General features: G+C 32.8%; 4 protein-coding genes and 1 long non-coding RNA gene across 7 annotated transcripts; 3 read left to right on the top strand and 2 right to left on the bottom strand.

Annotated features, from left to right (window-relative positions):
* Positions 1-5,519: 5,519 nt before the first annotated feature.
* Positions 5,520-7,886, bottom strand: LOC120264333. The gene is made up of 3 exons (XR_005537406.1): positions 7,806-7,886; positions 7,053-7,098; positions 5,520-5,732 (listed from the first exon to the last, which is right to left on the bottom strand). It is a non-coding gene; the product is annotated as an uncharacterized LOC120264333 (long non-coding RNA).
* Positions 7,723-11,856, top strand: LOC120264332 (probable indole-3-pyruvate monooxygenase YUCCA10). The gene is made up of 4 exons (XM_039272139.1): positions 7,723-8,421; positions 9,548-9,784; positions 10,935-11,057; positions 11,457-11,856. The coding sequence occupies exons 1-4, from the start codon at positions 7,807-7,809 to the stop codon at positions 11,625-11,627; spliced, it is 1,146 nt and encodes a 381-aa protein (XP_039128073.1). The 5' UTR covers positions 7,723-7,806; the 3' UTR covers positions 11,628-11,856.
* A 1,813-nt stretch (positions 11,857-13,669) lies between these two features.
* On the top strand, positions 13,670-16,601 carry LOC120264459 (pentatricopeptide repeat-containing protein At4g19220, mitochondrial). 2 transcript variants are annotated; one of them, XM_039272275.1, is made up of 2 exons: positions 13,709-13,861; positions 14,014-16,601. In XM_039272275.1, the coding sequence occupies exons 1-2, from the start codon at positions 13,837-13,839 to the stop codon at positions 16,479-16,481; spliced, it is 2,493 nt and encodes an 830-aa protein (XP_039128209.1). In that variant the 5' UTR covers positions 13,709-13,836; the 3' UTR covers positions 16,482-16,601. The 2 variants fall into 2 exon arrangements, with proteins under 2 accessions (XP_039128208.1, XP_039128209.1); XM_039272274.1 differs by having other exon boundaries at positions 13,670-16,601.
* A 1,252-nt stretch (positions 16,602-17,853) lies between these two features.
* Positions 17,854-23,928, top strand: LOC120264949 (bifunctional 3-dehydroquinate dehydratase/shikimate dehydrogenase, chloroplastic-like). 2 transcript variants are annotated; one of them, XM_039272866.1, is made up of 10 exons: positions 17,854-18,118; positions 19,252-19,357; positions 21,188-21,406; positions 21,993-22,339; positions 22,480-22,543; positions 22,617-22,725; positions 22,815-22,955; positions 23,034-23,182; positions 23,459-23,621; positions 23,715-23,928. In XM_039272866.1, exons 1-10 carry the CDS (start codon positions 17,928-17,930, stop codon positions 23,759-23,761), a joined length of 1,536 nt encoding a protein of 511 aa, XP_039128800.1. In that variant the 5' UTR covers positions 17,854-17,927; the 3' UTR covers positions 23,762-23,928. The 2 variants fall into 2 exon arrangements, with proteins under 2 accessions (XP_039128800.1, XP_039128799.1); XM_039272865.1 differs by having other exon boundaries at positions 21,984-22,339.
* Positions 23,929-23,995: 67 nt separating this feature from the next.
* On the bottom strand, positions 23,996-25,774 carry LOC120264950 (short-chain dehydrogenase reductase 2a-like). Its single transcript, XM_039272867.1, has 4 exons — positions 25,596-25,774; positions 25,478-25,540; positions 24,659-24,974; positions 23,996-24,577 (listed from the first exon to the last, which is right to left on the bottom strand). Exons 1-4 carry the CDS (start codon positions 25,613-25,615, stop codon positions 24,104-24,106), a joined length of 873 nt encoding a protein of 290 aa, XP_039128801.1. The 5' UTR covers positions 25,616-25,774; the 3' UTR covers positions 23,996-24,103.
* Between the last annotated feature and the right edge of the window lie 1,665 nt (positions 25,775-27,439).

Below are 27,439 nucleotides of genomic sequence, written 5' to 3'. Positions count from 1 at the left end.
TTTTTTGGTTTGTATTTTGAAATATTTCTTGATTCTTAAGTTGTTCTCTCTATATTTATAATCATGAATTAAATTTTCGTTGATTTTGATGTTTGAAAATTTTAGCGTTTCATGTTTGTGAAGTTATAAAGCCTTCGGTTAGTAAATGTTTTTGGGTTTTTAATTTCTTTATCTATTAGGATTTCAGAGTTACATTTGTCATTCATGTGACGTTTTTAAGTCTCAACTCTTTTAGGCTTTTGAGGTTTGATTTGCATATAATTAGGCCATAACCCTTCCACATCATGTAGTTATGCATTTGATTGTTTTAACTTGTTTGGTTGAGTATTATTTAATTTTTCACCTTGCTAACTTTTTTACTGGCTTAAGACCCACACTTATTAACTTACAAAAAAAGCCCTTGCTTTCATGCTAGAACTCTCTGTCAATGAATTCATAGACATACAGTGGATATATATATATATATTTTTAATTATTATTTTTGCATGAGAAGGCTCTCTTTTAATTAGAAGATGTCTCCATCCACCCATGAGTGTCAAAAGATAAAGATAAGACCTTGAATAAAGTAGTCACAATCGTACATTAGACCTCAAAGTAGATTACTTGTTTTGGATTCTTTATCAACCTTTGTGTGTGTTAAGATTTTTTTTTTAAAAAAAACAATGATGAAAAATCTAAAAATACAACTAATCATGCATTGGGTGTCACAGTAAGTTTTCGTTTCAAAAGATATCTTATAAAAATGCCTAACTAGTCACTGTATGTATATGAATCCTTTGACAAAGAGAGTTCTAGCATGAAAGTATGGGTTTTTTTGCTCACCGGCCCCTATTGAAAATACATGGACTAGTTGGGCCATTTTCAAGTGTAAAGGGTTTAAGTGAGTCCATTTTTAAAAATAGAGAGATTGATTGAGAGTAATTTTGAGTAGAGAGACCAAATGAAAAGAGAAAGAAAATAGAGAGATTAATTCGGATATTATATCGATATTTAAACCTTTGTTTTTTTTTTTTTCCTCTGCACACTTTACCGCTCCTTCAATTTTTACAAGTTCTCAGTATTTATGCAAAATAGCCCTTGAACTTTATATTTTTCACATATTTTTATAAAATTTTATATATAAACTTAATTTTCTTTTTTACATTTTAATATTTTTAAATAAATTTTATAAATAAATTCAAAATTATAGAATTCTCACAATTATTCTACTAGCTTTGCAAATGAATATAAAATTTTCACAATTTTACAGTTTTTATACCTACTTTGGAAATGAATCCAAAATTTGCTGTGAAAAAGGTGGCAAAAAAAAATACCGAGAAAAAAGGGCATTGAGCTAAAGTGGTTTTTTTTCACAAAAGACTAGGAGCGGATTCCGTGTGAGTCGCAAGTTTGTTAGACCCGGACCAATCCGACTGGTTCAACCATAAAAACCGGGACCGGCCATGTGGCCGGCCTGTGTATACCCCATTGAACCGGATATTAAAAAACCCGGTGACCCGGACGGTTCAACGGGGAACCGTTTGACCGAGTCAATCTGGTCATAATGTTTAAATTTTTTTTACAATATTTAATAATTTATTATTATTATTTCATTAGAAACCACAAAATCATGTATATTTATTAATATTAATTTATAATTTATAATCAATAAATAGAATTACAATATACATATATATATATATATATATCATAAACATACCAACAAAAAAATAACATTTAAAAATAAAATCTATTAATGTGTTATGTGAATACTTTCTAAAAATTTAATTTATTAAAAAAACAAAACAATAAATGAGTGTAATTTTACTATAAAAATATAAAAATAAAGTATTCTAATTAAATAAAAAAGTGGAAATTGCCAAAAACACCTTGTAAGTTTGCAATATTGCCAAAAACACCCCGTTAGTTTTGCACTCCTCAAAAACCCCTTCCTTTTGAATACAATGATTTTTTAAACCCCCCAAACATCTAATAGTGATTGATAGAGTTAATTTGGAATTTTTTGGACTGAAATTGTCCCTTGCAGTGGGAAGTTATGGCAAGTGTGACGGGGTTTGACTATAATGCCCTTGGAGTCTGATGAGTTTCTATTTGAAAAATGAAGCTCTATTTAAAAATATGAGGTATGAGGTTCTATTTAAAAAAATGAGTTTCTGTTTAAAAAAATGAGTTTTCTATTTAAAAAAAATGAATTTTTTTGTTTAAAAAAATTGAGTTTTTCTTTTTAAGAAATGAGTTTTTACGTTTAAGAAAAGAGGTTTACGTTTAAAAAAATGAGGTCTCTGTTTAAGAAATGAGTTTTTTTGTTTAAGAAATGAGGGTTTTTGTTTAAAAAAATGAGGTCTCTGTTTAAGAAATGAGTTTTTTGTGGTGTATTTATCACCCCCAAAATCTCTTTATTGCGGTTGAATCTGGGCCGATGAGACAAAGCATGCGGCTCACAATCACGATCACGTTGCGTGAAAAAAATGGGATTTCATGTTCGAGAGAAAAGGTGCGACCTTTCGATGCCTTCGCTCGACGACGAGGAGCATGCGGTCTTCCCCGAGGTCGGCGAGCGAAGAAGATGAAAGAGATGAGGTCGATGACGGGGGAAGGCGATGAAGGCGAAGACGAAGGCGGCGAGATCGAACCCTCGTCGGCGCGCTTCCTCCCTCCGTTCTCGTCGACCCAACTTAGGCGCCCATGGATCGAACCCCGGAATGATCCCTAACCCTAACCCTATTGCTATCCATGTTGCGGTCTCCGCGATCGAGAATAGTTCGATTCGAGTTCGACTCGTCTTATCCGAGCGTCGCCAGCGAAGACCTCACCACTCCGACCGCCGAGCAGCGTCGCTAACCGGATCGCCAACGCCGATAAAGATTTCTCCTTTAAGACCCCACGAGCGAGGCAGCGCCGAGATCGCTCGCCCGGATCCGGAGCTCGGCACTCAGCGTTCGGCGAGATCGTGACGATGAGATACTCGATGTCCCTATTCGATGAGGGTCTCTGTTTAAAAAAATAAGCTCTGCTTTAAGAAATGAGTTCTCGTTTAAGAAATGAGTTCTCTGTTTATATGCTTGTTTGTCTTTGTTTAACTATCGATGTTTTACATTTTAATATATTGCGTTTACGTTTAAAAAAAGTGCTTAAATATCGTTGTTTCTATTTAAATATGTACGAGTGCAACCTTTCGATGCCTTCGCTCGACGACGAGGAGCATGCGGTCTTCCCCGAGGTCGACGACGAAGAAGATGAAAGAGATGAGGTCGACGACAGGGAAGACGATGAAGATGAAGGCGAAGGCGGCGAGATCGAACCCTCGTCGCAGCCGCTTCCTCCCTCCGTTCCCGTCAGTCGACTTAGGCGCCATGGATCGAAACCCCGGAATGATTCCTAACCCTAACCTTATTGCTATCCATGTTGCGGTCTCGCGATCGAGAATGGTTCCGTTCAAGTTCGACTCATCTTATCCGAGCGTCGCCAGCGAAGACCTCACCACTCCGATCGCCGAGGAACGCCGTCATGATCGGATCACCAGCGCTCGATAAAGATTTCTCCTTTAAGACCCCACACGAGCGTACCTGCCGAGATCGCTCGCTAGATCCGGAGCTCGGCACTCAGCGTTCACGCGAGATCGTCGACGATGAGATACTCAATGTCCCTACTCAATGAGGTTTCTGTTTAAAAAAATGAGGTCTTTGTTTAAAAAATAAGCTCTCTGTTTAAGAAATGAGTTCTCTGTTTATATGCTTGTTTGTCTTTGTTTAACTATTGATGTTTCTGTTTAATATATTGCGTTTACGTTTAAAAAAGTGCTTAAATATCGTTGTTTCTATTTAAATATGTACGAGTGACCAAGATTAATTGGTTTTATATCCAGGATTAATTTATCATGTAAATATTTGTTTTTCTGTTTAAATATTAATGTTTTTGTTTAAAAAATGAGTTTATGTTTAAAAAAATGATGTTTCTGTTTAAGAAATGAGGTTTCTGTTTAAGAAATGAACTCTTTGTTTAAGAAATGAGTTCTCTGTTTAAAAAAATGAGCTCTCTGTTTAAGAAATGAGTACATGCAAAAAGGATGAAAAAAATGTATGCAAAAAGGTTTAAGGGCAATGATGGAATTTCATAATGCAGGGGGTAAAAAGGAAGTGAAACAATAAAGGAAGGGTTGTCTGAGGTATGCAAAACTCACAGGGGCTGTTTGGGAAGTTTTGAAATTATCGAGGGGTAAACAGTAATTTTCCCAATAAAAAATATAAGAAAATTTAAAACAAAATAAAAACTCAATTGAATTATAAGAATTAGTGAATTAAATATTTTATCTATTTTAACAAAATCAACCAATAAACAAATAAATAAATAAATGACCTGAAAGAAGTTCAATAATTATATATTAATATATTAAATTTATAAAAATTTTAAAAATGTAAAAATAAATGACATAATTAGAAAAAACTATTATATATAAGGTCATTTATCAATTTAAATATCAAATTTGAGTAGTTTTTAATATTATAATTATGGGTTTAGTATTATATTTGCTCATTATTAATTATTATTATTATAATATTTTTTTATATTTTATTATTCACCTCGTTTCAACCTCGGTTCGATCCGATTGAACCCATTGACACCTGAGCTTAGCTGGGTCATTGCCCGGACCGGATCTGACAACCTTGGTGAGTCGTATGATGGATAGTGAGTTTTTTTTTCTATATGGCATATTCACATTTAGGAAGGGAACCAATAATTTTTTAGTCTATTGATATTTAATTCTTTGTATAGAGAATTTATGTTTTTACTAAGTAAATTAGTTCAAATATCATCTCACGCGGAATAAAAGCCCATATTTGTTAAAATATTAATTTCATTTATGTGCACGCATTTGACACATAACCTGTCACCATTTTTTTTAAAAAAAAAAACAATCAGTGATGGATAAATTGTGTTAAAAAAATATAAATTAAAATAGAAATTAAAAAAAATGAAAAAAGAGGAAAAAGGAAAGAAAAAGAAACTCATACTAGCCGACAACAATCTTTTATCTCGTTGTCATGTTGAGTCATGCATTCTGTCATTCATCCTATTAAAAGAAAAGACTTGTTTTCATAAGAATAACGATCTCACTAAGCAAAAAAATAATTACACCTATAATCCCGCAAGCAACTTATATTTATGCATGTTATACTCATAATGATAAAAACACTTTAAAAAATAGAAAAAAAAAATTATAAATTTATAAATACATACCCTAAAATTTTTGTTAAGCTAATTTTGTTGGCTACATCTAATTGTAATATATATATATATATATATATATGAACTAGTGAAAATTTCACTAAAGTACCATATGATTTAGCCATTTATCAATTTAGGGTATGTAGTTTTAATCTTAGCATTTTTTTACCTTGTACTTTGAGCAGTTTGCAAAAGCATGCCAAACTCTTAACCCGAGTAATATTTGCTGATGTGGCATAGGATACTTTAATGAAATTTCCCCTATAAATTATTAAAGGTTTGTATACTCAGTCTCACAAAAAATACTATTTAATCTCACATTGACATTGACAATTAAGTCCACTCATGTGGTGACCTACGATGTCTTAGTTCACATAGAGACATCCCTCCTGTTCATCGGGGACTCTTCGTGCCACCCAAATGGAATCCATTTTTTCTCAGTCATCTACGCCACCTCTTAAACAAGTCGGTCCATGAATAGACTCCTTACTGCAGTAAGCCGAGCCCTAGCTTGCCACCATCACCACAAGAGAATTATGCAAGTCAAGAATATTCGCAAACAACCAACCATACACAACATAGAAATCTTTGTTAATATAGCATTTTACAAAATCATAAATCAAACAAGAAAGTCTTTTATTTGCTTGTTAATACTTTCAATGTCAAGGCACATATAACCTTTAAAATAAATAATATAAATAAATAATTAAATCATATATACATATACTTGCAACAACCGAGACACCATATACTATATATGAAAATGGATTTATAAATATGATTACTATAGCATAGCAAACTTCAAAATAAATATAAATATACAATTGCCATAATCAATGGTGGAGCTAGAAATTATAGGATAGAGGGTGAATTACAAAAAAAATCAATTAATAAAATTTTTACATTTTTTTAAATTTATCTATATGTTAATTTATAATTTAATTTATAAAATCAAGTGTTAAGTGATAAATTTTTAAAAAATTTAATAAGAATATAATTTTATATATTATATAAACTAATTTGTAAAAACCAAAAATTAAAACATAGATTTTTTGTTTAAATACACTATATAAAATAATTTATAAAACATTAATAGATCAATTAAAAAAATTGTAAATATTTTTTTAAAAATTATTACGCGTTAGAGTATAGGCATTAATTTGTTAAAAAAAATAAAAATAAAAACCCCTAATGAGAGAGAGGGAAATTTTGAAACTTTAAATAAAGAGAGCGAGAGAGGGATACTTTCAAAAAATAAAAAATTACTTTTTTTTGGGGATATGTTAAAAATTAAAATAACTTTTAAAAAATAAAAATAAAAATAAAAATTAAGAGAGAGAAGATGGGTTTGCCGATGACAAAAGGATGGTAATAAAAAGAGAGAGAGAGAGAGAGGGGTAAAAAGAAGCGGGGCGGAGGTTTGCCGGTAATAGGGGGCCGGCTTGCCTGGCCATAGCATAATAAACTGCAAAATGAACATAAATATTTTTTAACGAGATAAATTATTAAATGTAATATAATAAAGAAATATTAGAAACTTGAAGAGTTCTCTAGCTCTAGAGGCAAATGAAATGGTTTCTCATGTCCGAAAGCAACTCTTAAGCATGGTCAAAATCAAAGTTTGACTGGGGTCATTGTCAGTTTATGCTAGAAAAAAATTTTACAAAAAGGTTTATGAAAATTGACCAATGGTCCCTAAATCAGAACATAGCTTTTAAAAAAACCCCTACCAACTTACTTTGATACATAGTTAAAAGAGGACTTACTTAAAAAGGGAGGACCAGAGGAATGAAAAGGAAAGAAAGACTCATACTAACCAACAATACCTTTATCTCGTTGTCATGGTCTGAGTTATGAGTTCTGTCATCCATCCTATCAAAAGAAAGACTTATATTTACGCTTATAACCCCACAAACTACTTGCATTAATGCATGTTATGCTTATAAAATTAATATTAATACACCAATACTCTCATATAAACATCATACATAAAATATTCGGGTACTAACATATAAAAAAATTATTGATAATTCACATTGTTTATTCACAATATATTCTAAATACAGTACTAGGCCTTGATGTATATAATACGAATAATATTTATAAATAACATTATAAACACAGTTTTAAACTTGCACTACGATGAATTACCACTTAACTAATATATTTCTCATTCACAAGAATCACAACATACTTAAAAAAAACACCATTAATTAATATATATTTTTAAATTTTGATAGAAATAAAGGAAAAATCTATATCCACTCATCTAGCAAACTGCCTTCTTTTTAATATCTTTTCTACCTCCTTCTTCGAGTTCAACTTGTCTGGTTTACTAATTTATTACAGACTGTCATGTCATGTGTCCATTTATTTATTTATTTTATTATAATTAATTAAATTTTTTTTTTTATGTGGACACATGGCATCGTATGATAAATGAGAACTACAGACTTGCTTGGTTCTCAAATAATTAAGGGAAGTTGAGCTCACCTTCTTCATCTATAAATCCACTACCACTACCACTACCACTACCACTACCACCCTCAACAACGTATGTAGAGCTAGCATACACATACCATGGAGGCGACGACGGTGGTGATAGTTGGAGCCGGTTCTGCAGGCTTAGCAACGGCGGCTTGTCTCACAACCCACTCCATCCCCTACATACTCTTGGAGCGCGACCACTGCCTCGCCTCGCTGTGGCGCAATCGCGCTTACGATCGCGTCACGCTCCACCTAGCCAAGCAATACTGCCAGCTCCCCCACGCCCCTTACCCGGCATCAACCCCAACCTTCATGCCTAAGCGGCATTTCATCGAATACCTTGAGGGCTATGCCGCCAAGTTCCGGATCCAGCCTAGATTTGGGATTGAGGTGGAATCGGCGTGGTTTGAGGAAGGGGAAGGGAAGTGGAGAGTGATGGCGAGGAAGGGAAAGGAAGGGGAGGTGGTGGTGGAGTTGAAGGCGAGGTTCATGGTGGTGGCGAGTGGGGAGAACGATGAGGCGGTGGTGCCGGAGATTGAGGGTTTGGATGGGTTTGTTGGGGATTTGGTTCACTCGAACCGGTACCGGTCCGGTTCGGTTTATAAAGGGAAATCGGTTCTGGTTGTCGGTGCTGGTAACTCTGGGATGGAGATTGCTTTTGATCTTTACTCTTTTGGGGCTTTTCCTTCCATTGTTGTCAGAAGCCCGGTGAGTTTTTTTCTTAATATATTTTTTATTATTTTTTATTAAAAAAAAATTAAAAAAAATTATATGAATTAGGTGTGTGTACAAGTTAAAAATTAATCAATCTGTACATCATTAACCAAGAATAAAAGGTTTGGGTTGTGAATTTACACCCATAACCGGTGACCCATTAACTTTTATCGAGCTCTGAATTCAAGATTTTGTTTATTGTTTCACCCCTATTTTAATAAGATCAATTATCGTTGGACTATGAATCTGGTAAATATATATATATATATATATATATATATATATATATATATATATATATAAAATCTCTGGCTCTATTTTAAGATTTGTTTTCTTGAAAGATTTTTTTATTTGTTTTTTTTTAATATTAATCGATATAAAAATATTTTTTAAAATTACATAAAAAACCGTACAAAAATAATTAGCTTACACTTTAATATACCAATTATAGGATGGTTGATTAGATGATAACCGTGTGTGTTGTGAGGAATGCTTTTTCATATATTGATTTGGAGAGGTCTATTGGACTTAGATTTTAATTTAATTATTGTTAATTAAAATTAGATATTTTAATATTAAAATTTTTATTTTTATTTTTTTCATGATTGCTATTATTATTATTTTAGAATTTTTATTAAATAATATTTTTCCAAAGATGTGGCATATTAAAATGAAATTTATGTGATACCATGCGTTTGTCGGCCTTTTTTATGTCAATTTTTTGCCAAACTAAAATAGGATATTTTTAAATTTTTTTTTCTATTTTGTGAATTTAAATACCCAAGCCTCAATTATTGACAGACGCATCCCTCGTATGTGGTTAGAGTTTTGTGCACCCTATTTTATTAAATCATAGGCAATTTCTTTTGTGGCCATATTATTTGCTGTTTTATTTTTTCTCAATAAATTTAAAAAATTTATCTATTTTTAATAAAACATAATTTATCATTATATATATATATATATATATATATATAAGAAATTAAATTTAAAATGTTCTCAAAATTATAATTCAATCTCTGGGTGAGGATGCACAAGTTATCGTTATCTCTATTTGTATATATATTTATCGTATTTATAAAAAAGAAAATTTTGAAAATAACGTGTCAATGTAATGTAGGTGCATGTCGTGTCAAAAGAGATATGGTTGGTTGGGATGTTACTATTAAAGTATTTATCCATCACTTGGGTGGACATTGTGGTCTTGTTGCTTTGCTATTTTAAGTTTGGGAGCACATCAAAGTATGGTCTTTGTAGGCCAAGTAAGGGACCATTCTATTCTATTGCAAATACTCAAGGCTTTTTCCCAATGATGGACACCGGCACTTTCGCTAAGATCAAATCCGGAGAAATTCAGGTATTTATCATAATTTTATTTAATTTTTTAATAAAATATGGACAAATCATATTTCAGTGATAGTTATAAAATTAATTATATCTTTTATTCTGTGTGAATTGAGATCCGAACATGTCACAGTAAGATATGAATACCTTAATTAGATGTTCTAGTACTAATAGAGTAACATGTGGATTCACAATTTTATTCATATATAATATATTTTTTTAAATTTTTTAATATCATAAATGTAATCACATTCTTTTACATAATTTTTTTGTTCATCATTTTTATAATTTAATTAAAGTATTATTTCTATCATCATGATTATTTTGGCACTAATAAACCAACTCGTTCTAGGTTGTTATGAACTAGCAAGAAAAAAAAAATTTAATTTATGAAGTTTATTTAAAAAATCAAAAAAGTGTTTAAATTAAAATATTACTTCTCCTTCTCAATCTTAATTTTAGAAGTTTTTCATGTCGTAAATTATATGCCCATATGTTTAATTTAAATGTTAATTTTTAAATTTAATCTTAGATGTTAATATCTTCATAAAATGATTAAGATGAACACTTATAATGTAATAGTGGAGTATTACGGTAAATATAAAATTTGCATCAAATTATGTTATTAATTGAGGACAAATCACTTCGAATCATTTTAGATCAATCTAGAACTATCAAGTCTATATCTATATGTTACATCTGATATCACTGATATATCAAATCAAGCTATTAATTGAAAAAAAAATCTTGTCATTTATTTAGAAAATATTTTTTGTTTTTCTATAATCAATATGATATAATTATAAAGTGTTAATAATCATTAAGATATGGAAAAAAATCATGATTATTAACATATGGAAAAAAACATTCTGTGTTGTTTTTAATAAAAACTTAATGAGATTAATTTTTTTACAAATATAGACAAATCAAATATTAACGAGACTTACCAATGATTGCTTGGTATATTGGTATTGGGTCCCTTACATGTCAAATATATATATATATATATATTAATGAGATTTTTTACATGAATAATTGTGGTTAAGGGTTTTTAAGATATTATTTTGATTTTGAATTATGTAGAAATATATTTCTTAATATTTTTTTAAAAATATATATTTAAAGACTCTAATAAATATTAGTTATATTGATTCACATCACAGGTCTTACCATCTATAGCAAGCATAAAAGGGAACTCGGTAACATTTGTGAATGGAAAAATACATCATTTTGATGCCATAATTTTTGCAACTGGCTACCGAAGTGCAGTGAAAAAATGGCTCAAGGTAATTTTTATTTACCATTTTTTATACTTTTATTATTATTTATTTAAGGATATTAATAAATTATACAGTAATTTAATATATGACCTCCCCCTTACACTTTGGTGTCATACCATTGGGCTATCCAATGGTTGACAATTTATTCTCTTTTCAACTAAAAATTATTCATCTAAAATTAGTGTATGATTTTGAACTCAAATATTATTTTTAGTTTTCCATCGCATTTGAAATTTATACACATTCAAATTTTCCTGTTGTAAATGTTTAATTTATAAAATAAATAGTTTTTTTTTTAAAATTTAAGTTAGTTAATTGTTTAAATCTCACGCGGTGAATAATATAAATAGTATGATTAAAAAAATAAATAAATAAATTTTAAAATAAATATTGATGTGTAAACAGGATGATGATCTTATTGGTGATGATGGAATGACAAAGGAAAAGTTCCCAAATCAATGGAAAGGGAAAAATGGACTTTATTGTGCAGGGCTTGGGAGAAGAGGGCTTTATGGAGGTGGAGTAGATGCACTCAAGATAGCTCAAGATATCAATACTATTCTACTTAAAGAATAATGGTCCCCATATGTGCTATTTTGTGTAAAATTTATATGGGAGGAAATATATATATATATATATTTATATATATATGAGGATGAGTAATCTAGGGACGTTCACAGTAGCTGTTAGATGGTAATCCGACGGCTACGATCATCATGAACAGTATGAAAACACGTTCTATTTGTGAACAGTAAAAAAATGTATAATACATATATAAACAAACGACCGTTGGATAATGATTCAATGGCTGTGATTATACGTCCCCAGAGAATAATAATCTAGGAATGTACCTAGATTATCTTTTTCTCTCTATATATATATCTTTGAATAATGGTCCTCATATATGCTATTTTGTGAAAAAATTATATGGGAAGAAATATATGTGTAGATATAGTTTGCCTTGTAATTTAAAAAAAAAAAAAACAACCTCTACATAGTGCAATGTATTGTTACTTGAATGATGAATAGACGTATTTAGGATAAAATTTCTGAGTCAACAGTACTCTTGTAGTACTGCACAAATAATATATAATTATTAATAATATTGTTCATTCACTGTTTATTGGGTCATTTGTAGGAAAATATTGTTTTTTTTCCGCTCTACACTCAATGATACACCATTGAATTTGTCTATCCCTTGATAACCCCTTTTGAGGCTACACTTGTCATCTTTGTCAAAAATTAAAAGTTAAAAAATTTAAAAACTTAAAGATAGTTAAAAAAACTTCATTAATTTGGCCATGAAGTTTAATTGATACATGAAATTATTGCAATACTATTCCATAGATGTGCTTATTGTTTGTTGCTTAGTGCTTCAAAATGGCAAATAAAGAAAAAAAACCCTATTACTAGGGGTGGACATGGGCCGGGCGACCCATGTGGCTGAACTCAAACCCCAAAAAAATACAGGTCTGGGTTTAGAAAGTTAAGCAAAGCCGGGTTGAGCTCAAATGTTTTACTGATTAATTTCAGTGGGTTTGGGTCGGATGAATTTTGACTCGACCCGACCCTGACCCGACCCGAATAAATAAATAATATATATATATATATATCATATATTATTTATAATATATATAATTATATATATAATAGTAATAGGCTTGAAAAGAGTAAACATTTATAATACTTTCATGTTGTATTTTTTAAAATATTTGAAAAAAATTTTAGGGGTTAGTAGTAGTAGTTTTATTTAGTTATTTCAATTATTTCATAAAAAAAATTATTTATTTTTTGGGTCGGGTTAAAGTCTAACTGACAATCAAATGGGTCGAGTTTGGATCAAAATAATTTGGCTCGAACATTGCCGTACCAAATTGAATATATGGGTTGTATTTTTTGAGTCTAGCAAATTTGGATCCGACCCAGTCTCACCATGTCCACCCCTACCTATTACTAGTTTGATTTTTAAAACATTTAGTAGCTCACTGTTTAAAAAAAATCGTTTGCTGGTTAAAACTAATTTCAAGTAAAGTATTGAGAGTTTGATAAAGAGTAGATTTTAGATTTTTCTCAATGGTTTCTTTTTTTTATATACAAATATTCGAATCTCAAATCATTTATTTAAGTAACTGAAATTTTTATTATTTGATCATAATAACAAAAAAATAACCTTCACATTTATTTTCTTCATATTTTCAAAAATATCTTTAGTTTTAAACATCATCAGCATCAATCATTTACCAAAATATTTTGGTTTATGTTAAATAAATTACATAAAATTTACTATTTTATTAAATATCAAAAATTAAATTTAGTATGATAATGTTATTTTAGTTTATTAATTTTTTTAAAAAAATTAGTTGATTAATTTATTTTATGTTTCAATATTTTTTACACATAATTTAATACGAAAATAAATTAATTAAAATTACAGTTCATTTTTTTATAATTCTGTATCATTTAGATTAAACAAATTTAATTTAATTCTCAGCTTTGCGCTGAAAAAATAAATGAAACTTTACACAGGGTCATAAATAAAAACTTTAAATATATTTACAATTATAAGTTTTACAAGAGTATAATTAAAAAAAAAAAGAAAAAACTGTTAACTACCAACGCGCGCTTTTCTCTTCTTGATTCCGCGCAGTGTTCCTCCTTCTCCAGTGAATGCTCAGATCTCTCTCTTCATCATCTACTTCATTGATTCCCAAATCTCTCCATTTCCTCCTACTCAGGACCTATCCTTCACCTCCCTGTGCTCGTCTTTGCTCTCAGCGTCTCGTTAATGGCTCCCAATCCTTGCCAATGTGGTACGCTCACTATATGCTCGATGAAATGCCTCAAAGAGCAACCTTTATCTATAATCACCTTAAGTTCCTCAAAAAATCCTCCGCAAACCATGATCTTCTTGTTTCGTTGCATTGTCTATCTCTTAAGGTTGGGTGCCTCTCTGATGTTTCAGTTCGGACTTCGTTGATTGGTTTGTATGCCAGAGCTTGGGATTTGGGTTCATCTCTTGCTCTGTTTGATGAGATGGATGATCCGGATTTGATCTCTTGGAATGCTGTTATCAGTGCTTGCGTTGTTAATGCTGAGTTCCATTTGTCTACTGTTCTTTTCCGTGAATTGGTTTGTGGGTTTGGAGTGTTTGATTCGACTACTGTTGTGATTGTGTTGTCAGCGGTGACCCGTAGTTGTGAACTGAAGCATGGTTTGGTTCTCCATGCGATGGTTTTGAAGAAAAGGTTGGATTTTGACGTTTTTCTTTGCAATGCTCTTGTTGATATGTACGCCAAGTGTGGTGACTTGAGCTCTTCAGAGTGTGTGTTTGAGGGAATGAAAGTTAAAGATGTCACTTCTTGGAATTCGATAATGCATGGATGCCTTTACAATGATTGTCCTGTGAATTCAGCTCTCTGTTTCAGGGAAATGAATCGGTCCGGTGTCAAAGCTGATCAAGTTGGCCTATCTTGCGTTGTCTCAGCTTGCTCTGGTTTGAAAGAGCTATTTGGTTTTGGCATATCAGTCCATGGATGTGTGATCAAGTTAGGGTGCAACGAGGATTCTTCAGTAGCAAATTCTCTTATTACGCTCTATTCTCGGAATGAAGATGTGGAAGACGCAAGGCAAGTGTTTTGGAAACTTGTTCACAAGAATGAAGTTTCATGGAATTCTATAATTCATGGTTTGGTTGGGAATGACCATGTTCATGAGGCCCTAGATGTTTTCCGAGAAATGCAGTCCAGAATTGCATGCCAACCTGATGATATTACATTAGTGACAATTATTCCCGTCTTTGGTCAACTGAGATTACTTATTCATGGGAAATCGATGCATGGATTTGCAATCAGGAAGGAACTTGAGTCAAAGAATTTATCCATACTGAACAGCTTGCTTGACATGTATTTGAAGTGTGATGATCTAATATCTGCAAACATTCTTTTCAATGTCATGCCTACTAGAGACTTGATTACTTGGAACACGATCATCTCTGGGTACTCCCAATTTGATTCACTGAAGAAAGAAGCCCGAAGTTTTTTCCGCAAATTACTCCAGACTGGTCTAAGATGCAGTTTGGCGAGTATTCTAGCCATTCTCCCTTCTTGCACTTGTCCTGAAGATCTTCAATTCGGGAGAACACTGCACTCGTGGAAGTACAAATATGGATTCACTAGCATTGTGTCTGTTGTCAATGCACTCATGTGCATGTACATAAATTGCGGAGATCTGATTGCGGCTTCTTTGCTGTTGGATAGCATTTTAATTGTGTCAGATGTTGTTTCTTGGAACACCATGATCGTTGGTTGTGCTCAGAATGGTTTTTACAAGGATGCATTGGAAGCACTTGAGTTCATGCATTGCTCCCTGAGTTTGCGCCCAGATCCTATCACATTTGTTAGCCTCCTTTCAGCTTGTGGGAATCTCAAATCATTGTTTCATGGCAAGCTTATTCACGGGCTTGCATCAAAGAGTTGTATCGGATCTGATGTACGGGTAATAAATGCGCTGCTGACCATGTATATGAGATGTAAAGACACCGAAAGTGCAGTGGCAGTGTTCCATTTTAGTCCCACCACAAACTTATGCTCATGGAATTGTATGATTTCTGGGTTAACACAAAATAAGGAAGGTCAAAAAGCATTGGAATGCTTTCGTTGGATGGAAAAGTTTGAACCTAATGAGATGTCTCTGGTTGGTGCAGTTTGTGCTTGTACTCAATCAGGAAATCTCCGACAAGGCATGGAAGTGCATGCTTATGTCTTAAGATCACAACATCAAAATAACATGTTCATATCATCAGCTCTCATTGATATGTACAGCAAATGCGGAAGACTAGACATTGCCTCTTGCGTGTTTCAGAACTCCTCAGAGAAATCTGTTGCCTCCTGGAATGCGATGATTTCTGCATACGGAATTCATGGACAAGGTAGAAAGGCAATAGAACTCTTCGCCAAGATGTCGGAATCAAGTATCAAACATACAAAGAGCACTTACATTGCAATTCTATTAGCTTGTTGCCACTCTGGATTGATCGATGAAGCATGGAAACATTACAACTGCATGTTAGAGGAACATGGAATAAAACCGACTACTGAGCATCATGTTTGCATTGTCGATATGCTTGGTCGAGCCGGAATGATTAGTGAAGCTTTCGAATTCATTAACAAACTTCCCGTCCGAGCTGAATCAGGAATCTGGGGAGCTCTTTTGAGTGCATGCTTTGATCATGGCAATGTCGAGATCGGAAAATCAAGTGCAGAGAATTTGTTCTGCATGGAATCTGTAAACACCGGATATTATGTCACACTTTCGAATTTATATGCATTCTCTGGAATGTGGAGCAATGCAGTGAGTGTTAGAGGATTGATTCAAGATAAGAAGCTGAAGAAGCCTCCTGGTATAAGTTCTATTAATGTCAGAATGCAGTGATTAGTGATTATTTTGCTGTAATTTTCTAGTCACTGAGTAGTGTTGTAAACTTTGTGTTGTATGAGATAAGAGTTTTTCTTAGGGAGGGGTTTTTAGTAAAAATGAAAGGGAAAAGTTGCATTTACACCCCTATTAAAGTCATATTTGCTTCATTGTGATTAATGAAAAAAAAATATATAATTGGACACAATGGAGTCAATATCAAAGTCAAATGTGATAATAGACTTTTATGATTATCATTATTAATTTAACCAATTACAACACTCATTTTATTGAGGTTTACGTAACAAGTCCCCTATGAATTTCTTAATTTGCTCTATAGAAGCCCAAATCCGAAGAAAGGTACTTCCATGTGCCAAATTTGCCTTGTGTTTGTTTGGTGAGAAGCGACGCATGTGAGATTCATAGTTCATAGTACAAGCCCCTCCAAAAACTTTTTTGTTTTCTTAATAATTAAATTTTAAAACAAAATTTTATTTATGTATTTTATTTTATTATATTAATATCCCATGGACCAATATCAAATTCGGAGACCGTTTTATTCACAATAATAATATATTACCATGCCAACAAATCTGCATAAATAATATATTTCTTTGTACGCTTTTGTATTTGTTTTGTTTTTTTAATGAACATATGACTTATTTATTTTTATCAATATATATACATATATATACATATATATATATATATTTAAAAAATCTTTAGTAAATTAAATCATAAATTACAATTTGAGTGATTTTTTTTTGCTTGATTAAACTTTTAGCATAATTAATATTAAGAAAAATTATATATATATTGACAAATAAACAACAAGAATTTCTTATTTAAAAAAAAAGTGAGAGATGTAGAACGAACACAATATATGTGTTTTTAATTTGTCGGATACTAATAGACCAAAAAATTGTTGGCAAAATTATATATTTTTAAGTAAAATTATATTTTTCAATGAAGGATATACATTAAAAAAAATTGATAAATATATTTTTTAAATAATTAAATTTTATAAAAGAAGGTTGGTGGGTGGGCTAAGAAGGTTAGTGGGTGGGTTAATCCAAGCCTAACTTTATGTATTTTGGTAGAGATCACATGGTGAAACAAATCCAAATTGTGGTCAATTTTTTTTTTTTTTTTGAAATAAATTGTTTACAAAATTTATTAATCTCATTTTCTCCTATTAATTTTGATATATATAATTAATGAAAAATCATTGACCACTAACTCCAATCAGCTCAAAAAAAGACAAAAAAGAAAAAGAAAAAAAGGGAGTGCATTTATAACCACTGACAGCTAAACCTCGTTTGTTGACCTGGCGGAGTTGGTGGCTCCTTGGTATTGTTTTTCTATTCTCACCCCCATCTTCCCTGTTTCCACACCTCTCCTTCCTTGCTTAAAAGCTCACTATAGAAAAGGGGGAGAGAGACAGAGAGAGCGCATTGGGCATCAATGGCGACGTTGCTGTGCGCGCCGCTGGTGGCGAAGACCGTGGATCAGATGGTGAGAGAGATGGCGGTGGCCAAGGGACTAGGCGCTGACCTCGTAGAGATTCGGCTCGATCATCTCTCAGTTTTCCGGCCGAGAGAGGATCTCGAGCTCTTGCTCAAGGGCCGGCCACTCCCCGTCCTCATTACCTATCGGTATTGTTCTCTTGATTCCGGAGTTGAGAGTTCTGTTTCAGTGGGTTTTTGGAGTTTATGTTGGGTTTTTGAGAAGTAAAAAGTGATTGGTGAATTCGGTTCTCTCTGATTTGTTTCGGTTTCTACTTCTTGACTGGAAAATTCGGGGGGTTTTCTTTTGTTGAATTTTTAATGGAAGTGATGTTAGATTTTGATTCTTTCTTCATCTCTGATTTTTTTTTTTTTGGATCCAAAATCCAAGCTTGATGCTTTAGTGATGTTTGGTTGGAGTTTGCTTGTGTATATTTCTTTAATTGTCTTGAGTTTAGCTTCTGTTGTGCTGAAATTCGTAAGGAATGTTATCAATAGAATGGCATCATCAGCTGCAATGGCACTAGTTTAATCACTATTTCTTGTACTCAAGGCATGCTGCAGAAATTGTTGTAGATGTAGAGGATGTTTGAAAGTTTTACTGAGGTTCTTTTTGTATATATGCTATATTTTGTTGACATCTTCCTATAAATGTATTCCCAAAATATGTTTTTGTGGTTTCTGTGATCTGCTTTTATGCTTGCATATTTCATTGTCCTGCACATTCCTGCTGCTTCCTGAAACACTGGTGATAGCTACTCAACGCTGGCCTGTCTTCTTCTTATATTTCTTTTTTCAGTTGTGTAAATTGAACTAGCTTGAGACTAGCCTATTACTTCCTCAAGATCTTTTAGTGATATTTCCGGTCAGCTGGAAAACTTCTACGTGGTTATGTTCTTTCTTTTGTTTCTGCAGTGCATTCTAAATGATCACTTCATCTTTATCTTACTTTCTTAAGAATGTTATCTTTGTTAAGAAAGAGGTTATCACAAACCTTATTCATATTGTACTATTGGTCTTAAAGTTGTCATACTTAGAACGAGGTTGTCTCCGTACAATGCAAAAGTTCCCACATTTTTGCATTTTAGTGACACCGCATATCTGATTTAAGCTTTTCTAGCTTTGGGAAATATGGATTTCTTCTATCTGACTAATTATCATTTGAGATTCTTAAATTTGGGTTGGTTTTTCCTCCCTCTTCTTAAATGTTTTATTACAGTTTAGCGTTTGTGCTATTTGAAGAAAAGTTTATTGAGTTTGACCCTTAAATGTTTTCATTCTAGACCAAAATGGGAAGGAGGTCAATATGAAGGTGATGATACTAGACGATTTGAGGCACTTCGCTTGGCTATGGAGTTGGGAGCTGAATATGTTGATATTGAACTAAAGGTTGTTATATCTTGCATTGCAATGCTCTGCGTGAACAAATGAGATGTCACCTTTTTATTGGTCATGCAGCAATGGGTAAAAGCTGATTCTGATTTCTATCTTGACCAAATGATAGGACAATGCTTTTTAAGAGGAAGACAAATCTTGATTTGATTCTTTTGATTCTCAATCATGCTCATATCACAAATGTGTTATCCTTTGAGGAAAAGGCAATGTGTCAACGCTCTTATCGTCCTTAACAAAAATATTTGGTTGTCATGTTAATATTTCTTCTTGACCACTGCATCATACTAACTTAGTTTTATCATTATGTCAGATTTGTTCCATGAGCTGGGAATGATAGAGATAACAATAATCCCTATGACTTATGTTGAATAGTGCTTGTTTAACTCATATAGATGAACTCCTTATATATATTATATATACATATCTCAATCTTTCTTAGTATTCCATGCATCATAAAATCATAGTTACAACTCATTTCTAGGCTTAAGAACTTTTGGTTATCCTAGATTGAGGGAGTAGCACGAAGGGTGAGGTGATGCAGCCATTGAAGCATGATCATTGCATTGCCTAGCATTAATATATTTTGAGATTTTGAAATATACTTATTTGATCCTTTGATGGAAGAGGAATAAACACAAGAATAAATAAAGAATAATTAGGTAATGAATATGATTGTAGTGAGCTGAGTGTTGCTATTCAAGCCAAAACACTTCTGCTTCTGGACGCTATAACAATAACATGTTCATCTTAGCATGTTTTACATCCCCTACAAATCTGTTTTTGTTTTTACTCATAACTTTGTTGGTTTTTTCATTTAGTAATTAATTTGTTATTTTTTTCCCAGCTACACTGTGCCTTATTATGCCCATTGATTATCCTCTATATGGTTATATGTCACAAGTACATGAAAAATAGCAAGGCAGATAAGTTAAAGAGAAAAAGAGACGATTATTTCCATGGTTTGGCATTGTCCCCATTCATTGGAATCCTCATGTTAAGCCCCCTTTGTGTTTCGAAAGAAGCTAAAAAGGATGTATCTCTCATGGTTTTTCCTTGGAATGCTGCATGATATACCTCATAATTCTAACATAACCCAGTATATTAAGAATCTAATGTACTGCTAAAAGACTTGGCTGTTCATGTGAATTCAGTGAATGTTTTTACATCCAATTATTGGATGGATACCTAGAAATTTATTGATGTTGTGCAAATGTTATATCATCTCCATAGAAGAAGTTTACAAATGATTAATTTTTCACTTGCTCTCTGACTACCCAACAATTTTTAGAAATAATTCCTGTTTAAATAATGCTGGGGTCCACTGTTGTCCCATGTTGGATTTTCACGTTATTGGTGAACAAACCACAATCATTCTCTGATGGTACCATTGTTGATACATCGACATGTGGATCATGTCTTTGATCACTAATCTACTACCTCTGTCATGGGCTTATTCTTCATTTTGTATGCTATCTTCCATTTATTGCTTTCTTCTTTGTCATGTCACATCTGATATTTGGCTTGTGTTTATTGAGGGATATGCTTGTTTGATTTTATACTACTAGCCATGTTCTTTTGAGGTAATATGTTCTATAATCACAAGCTGGATCATATCCTCACTTTTGTTGAGCATGCTGTTTATCACATCTTTTGAGGTTGTTATTGGTATTGTAAAATTACAATGTACTTGTCATATTTTCACAGTCATTTATTTTGATGTGTTTACAGAACCGTAAAAATAGGTTATTACATCATCTGCCTTTTCCCCCCCTTATTTCTGGTTGAAATTCTGGGTCTTATTCAGATTTTGTTTCTCAATGGCAGGTTGCTGAAGAATTTATAAAATTCTTATCAGGGGGAAAGCCAGATCATTGTAAGCTCATTGTTTCCTCTCATAACTATGAGAGCACCCCTACAAGTGATGACCTTGGGAACCTTGTGGCAAGGATACAGGCTGTCGGGGCTGACATAGTAAAGATTGCTGCAGTTGGTGTTGACATTACTGATGTGGCACGTATGTTTCAAGTAATTGTGCATTGTCAGGTGAGTGATGGTTCTACCTGAACTTTTTCCTGAAATGATGAGCTGGCTTCTTGAATTACCCGGCTTCCTTCGGCCTAAGCTCTTGTTGACATTGGAAGAATTTGTGAATTTGTTATATTTTGTGGAACATTTTATGCTTGATCTAGTTTCATCCTTATCTATATTCAGTACTACCCTTGCATCTTTGCTTCTTCAAACTTTGATAATCGAGACTACTTAATGCCATGTATCCTTAGTTGTCACATCAAATAATTAATTCATTTATGTGTTTTACAGGAGAATTACTCAAACATTTAGACTACCTATTGCATATCTGCTTGCTAAATATTCACTTAACTATCTAGCTTGTGTATTCATGGTTCCTTGCAAAAAGTTTGATGGCCAATCTAGAACTATATTGCTGTTACTCTTATAGTATTTATTTACATCAATTTAGCTACTAAAGTTTTAAATTTAATATTTCTCATCACGAATTTTCTAAAATGACTACATCTTGATTTATGTTTACCAAGTTATTATTGTCCAAGCCTGATTATCATGACCATTTTAAGTCATGTTCTATTTAACTAATGGATAGGAACGGCAGGTTCCAATGATAGGATTGATTATGGGTGAGAGGGGCTTGATTTCACGCTTACTTTGCCCCAAGTTTGGTGGATATCTAACATTTGGTTCTCTTGATGCGGGGAAAGAATCAGCTCCTGGGCAACCAACTCTTACAGATTTGTTGAATGTATACAATATCAAAAACTTAAGACCAGATACAAAAGTGGTTGGGATCATTGGGAAGCCTGTAGGTCACAGTAAAAGCCCAGTTTTGCACAATGCAGCCTTTCAGTCAGTTGGTTTCAATGCAGTTTATGTCCCTTTTTTAGTTGATGACCTCCCTAGTTTTCTCAAAGTCTACTCGTCGCCAGACTTTGCTGGCTTCAGGTTTGAATTCTTAAACTACTCTGATAATCTTCAATTCTCCTAAATGTCACATGACATCTTGGGGAGTAGGGGGATGGGTTTTTAGCCTTTGGTGATGATTACGATGGATACTGTTGGTGATAATCTTAATTCTGTTTTAGTTGCACAATTCCTCACAAGGAAGCTGCAGTTGTATGCTGCGACGAGGTCGATCCAATCGCTAAGGTAACCATTTTTTCCCCGACTGACACTCTATGCCTCAAATTGCAGTATTACATGTTCTTGTTTCTTTGACCAGGCTATAGGTGCTGTAAATACAATTGTTAAGAGACCAAGTGACGGAAAGCTAATTGGTTATAATACTGACTATGTTGGTGCAATTTCTGCCATTGAAGATGGAATAAGAGGTACCTATACAATAAAAACAAGTACATAAGATTTTAAATATTTGACAATCTACTAAGCAAGTACATTACAAGGTGATGTTCTTTTACAGGATCTCGGGTGAAGGATTCAAGTATTTCACCTTTGGCTGGAAAACTTTTTGTTGTCATTGGTGCTGGTGGTGCAGGTAAAGCACTAGCTTATGGTGCGAAGGAGAAAGGTGCAAGAGTTATAATTGCGAATCGGACTTATGGTAATATACTCATTCTTATTATGCATCATCAGATATTAGTTTCATTTATGATATAACTGTTATTTTACCTGTTTCAAGAACGAGCCAGAGAGCTTGCCAGCTTGATCGGCGCAGAAGCGCTGACACTGGCCCAGTTGGAAAACTTCCGGCCTGAGGATGGGATGATTCTTGCAAACACAACATCTATTGGAATGCATCCAAAGGTTGATGAAAGTCCTATACCAAAGGTTTGTATCATTCTTGATTCTGCAATGACTGGTAGATTACAAACTTCTGTTGCTTCTGTATGTTAGATATATAACAAATTCATATTAAGTGGACCCAATACGACCCAAACTTATATTTCAGATCCATAGATCCATATTTACTAACTATTAGTAATAGGCAAGCAAAACATTAAGACAGAATGATGTATCAACCCAAATATTTTGTAAATCCCTATGATTTAGTTTATTCTGAATGCCATTTCACTACTGATAAAAAACTTCATTCTGGCTTTGCAGCATGCATTGGGTAGTTATGCTGTGGTGTTCGACGCAGTCTACACGCCGAAAGTAACCAGGCTCTTGCGAGAAGCAGAAGAATCTGGTGCGACTATTGTTAGCGGACTGGAGATGTTCATCAGACAAGCTATGGGTCAATTCGAGCTATTCACTGGTTTGCCAGGTGAGATTGATTGATTACACAATGATGTTTCGTCCCTACCTGATTTTCATCTCTTAAGCTAATGCTAGGTAATTTTTTTCTCTTCAACTGCAGCGCCGGAGAGTCTTTTCCGTGAAATCGTGGCAAAGAACTCATCATGATTTAACTTTTCCAAGGAAGTTCATAAATTTGCATCCAATTGTGATTTTGATTTCTTCTGAAATAATGGAATCAATATTTTCAGAACAACATTATGATACTGAAATTTTCCTGGAATTCGGCATTTGATATCTATGTTAAAGGAAGAGAAGCTCTTTTGTATTGTTAATGTGCAGTAGGTGGTTTATATATATATATATATATGTCTGCGTAATTGAAACTGCACATTTAGCACCTAAACTGGACTCCCTTATGAATTTTTAATGTGCAATAAGTTTATAATGCTTAGCACATTTGATTTTTATTTATACATGTATTTATTCGAATGATCAAAATAGTTATAACTACGGTGGCGGAAAATCGAATTTCTTGTTGACGGTAAACCCGCCATCCACCACAAGGTTATGCCCGCTTATATACTTAGCATCATCTGACGCCAAGTACACTGCAGCCTTCGCTACATCCTCCGGCTCACACCGCGCCCCCTCGAACTCTCCGGTCGCATAAATCATCTCCACCACCCTCTCTTCTGTCACCCCCGGAAGCATTTGCATCATCGCCTTCACCCCTAAAGCTGTAGGCAAAGCATGGGGCGAAATACAATTGACTCTTATTCCATACTTACAAAGCTCTGCTGCTGCGGCTCTCACCGCTCCGACCACCGCAGTTTTTGACACTGTATAATCTATAGGAGCCATTCCACCAAGAATGCCAGTTACACTTGCTGTGCAAAGAATGCAGCCGGTTTTTCTCGGTATCATTGCTTTTGCCGCATGTTTTATTCCAGTCACTACAGACCGGACATTTACCGCCATTACCTTCGAATACATAGAGAATACATGAATATAGATTTCACTTACTATATACAAGTAACCAAATATATTATCTCACAACCAAACCTTGTCAAAGTCTTCAATATTGAGCTCAGTAACTGATGGAGTTAAAGACCCGGCAATGCCGGCATTGTTGTAGACAATGTCGACATGGCCGTAGGTTTTGACTGCAAGGGAAATGGTGGTGGAAATGTCGGATTCTTTGGTTACGTCGCAAAAGGCAAAGGTGGCGTTTGGGCCAAGGCCGACGGCTATGGCTTGGCCGGCATCGTGTTGGATGTCGGCCAAGATGACATTGGCACCTTGGCGGATGAACTCGGTTGCGGTAGCTTTTCCGACTCCGCTTGCTGCTCCGGTGATCACTGCCACTTTCCCAGCTAGTCTGAAAGTATAATTGTTTATCTCTAACGAGTTTTGTAAGAAAAAAATTTCTTAAATTTGTTGTTGATACAAGAATTGACAGTGTTTAGAGCAAAATTATTTCTCTTGATATCTAATGAGGCAAACAAGAGCCAAAACCAAAGCAGATAATTTCTCACATAGATAATACAATAGTGATTAAAATTCAAAAAAATGTTGAACATTTCATAGCAACAACACAAGAGTGTGAAATGCATCTTTTGATTATTTAAGTACTAAATCTAGAAATTTGAGTTAAATAACAAGTAGTTTTGACCCATCATTATTTTTTTAAATTCTCAAATAAATAAGACCCCCAAAAAAAAAAAAAAAATCATACATAGAGGACTATCATTTTACTCAAGAGATTCATAAAGATTTTATAGTTAATTGCAAGTGAATAAAAAATGAACCACAAAACCAGGTAAAACCGAGTTAGATGCTTGTCAGGAATGAATCAAGAAAGAGAGGGAGAGAGATAGAGACCTTTGTAGCTGAGATGTGGAGAAGAGCCTTTGGAAGGCATCTTTAGTACCAAAAGAACTCCTCCTGAAAACCAAATCAGTGAATATACGCATAAATTTATTATACACACACACACCACCTTGTGATGAACCTGAGCATGGTTTCCTCTTTTTTTTTTTTTTAATTCACAATCTCTTTTGATATTGAGCTTCTTTTTATAGTGAGTAATGAAGAAAGTAGGAGAAAGGGAAGGGAAGACAGGAAGTGGTGGAAGAATATGAAACGGCTTTGTCCAGTGTCCCCAATGTCAATTTTGGTTTCTTCTGAAATTAAAATAAGGAGAAAGGTACTTATGAGACAGTTTCATTCAATTGTTTTTGTATGTGGTTATTATTTTGATGGGTAAATTATTTAAATATTCACTTAACTTTTATGCAAGTTATGAAACTGTAAAAAATTTAAATTATGTAAATTTTAGATTCACCTTTAATTAAATTATTCATGCTCACATTGTTAACAAGAGACTTACATGGTATAGTATGTTATAATTTATGCTATGTCAGTCATACCATGTAATATAATATAATATTATTAGAATATTTTAATTTAATAATATGATTAAAAATAACTCAGATTCAGATTCAAATACAAGCTGAAATCTCACCTATAAAAAGAGAATATAAGATGACATAACTAATATGGCATAAGTTGTGTGGCATGTCATGCCACATCACCTTCATATTAACGGTGTGAGCATGAATAACTCAAGTGAATATGAATTTAAAGTTACGATACCCAAGTAATAATATATGGTCATCAATTTTTGTTTTTGGTTTTATACTACTACAATAAAAACTTAATTTGAAATTGTAAACAAAATAATTACTCTTCAAAAATATAGGGGAGATAAACCTTCAGTGATAACTCGCCACAAAATGCATAAAGAGAAAAAAAGTTTCCCATAATACTTTTCATCGGTATTGTTCTCATATTTTTCACTGTGAAAGGCACAGTAATATAAATACTATTTATTTACTGCATATTTGGCCAAAGTGTGAGTCCTATGAGAGAAGTCACATTTTTCACCCCTCTAGAGTTATATGGCAATAAAATTTATTATTATCGAGTTATGCTTCTTGATATATCATCTTAAGCGCATATGATAAATTTTCATTACCTGTGTGTCAATCTGCTTCATATGGTAAATCCTAATAAATTGTTAAGCCATTGCAACAAATGTACTTTTATCAAGGTTGTCAGACCCGGCCCGGGCAATGACCCGGCTAAGCCCAGGGGTCAGGGGTCAATGGGTTCAACCAGGTCGAACCGGGGTTGAATCGGCGTCAATAATTAAATATAAAAAATTATTATAATAATTAATAATAAGCAAATATAATATTAAATCCATAATTATATTATAAAAACCTACTCAAATTTGATATTTAAATTGATAAATGACCTTATATACAGTAGAGTTTTCTAATTTTGTCATTTATTTTTATATTTTTTAAATATTTACAAATTTAATATATTAATATATAATTATGGAACTTCTTTCGGTGTTATTTATTTATTTATTTGTTTATTGGTTGATTTTGTTAAAATAAATAAGAAATTTAATTCACTAATTCTTATATCTCAATTGAGTTTTTATTTTGTTTTAAATTTTCTTATATTTTTTATTTAATTAGAATACTTTAATTTTATATTTTTATAATAAAATTACACTCATTTATGGTTTTATTTTCTTAATAAATTAAATTTTTAGAAAGTATTTACATAATACATTAATATATTTTATTTTTAAATGTTAATTTTTGTTGGTATATACATATATATAATGCAATTCTATTTATTGATTATAAATTATAAATTAATATTAATAAATATATACGATTTTGTGGTTTTTAATGAGAAAATAATAATAAATTATTAAATATTGTAAAAAAAAATTAAACATTGTGACCGGTTGAACCGCCCGGG

This window comes from Dioscorea cayenensis, chromosome 7, assembly GCF_009730915.1.
Source record: "Dioscorea cayenensis subsp. rotundata cultivar TDr96_F1 chromosome 7, TDr96_F1_v2_PseudoChromosome.rev07_lg8_w22 25.fasta, whole genome shotgun sequence".
Classification (NCBI taxonomy): domain Eukaryota; kingdom Viridiplantae; phylum Streptophyta; class Magnoliopsida; order Dioscoreales; family Dioscoreaceae; genus Dioscorea; species Dioscorea cayenensis.
The sequence above is the reverse complement of the archived record's forward strand: the minus strand, read 5'-3'. Positions and strand labels throughout refer to the sequence as shown.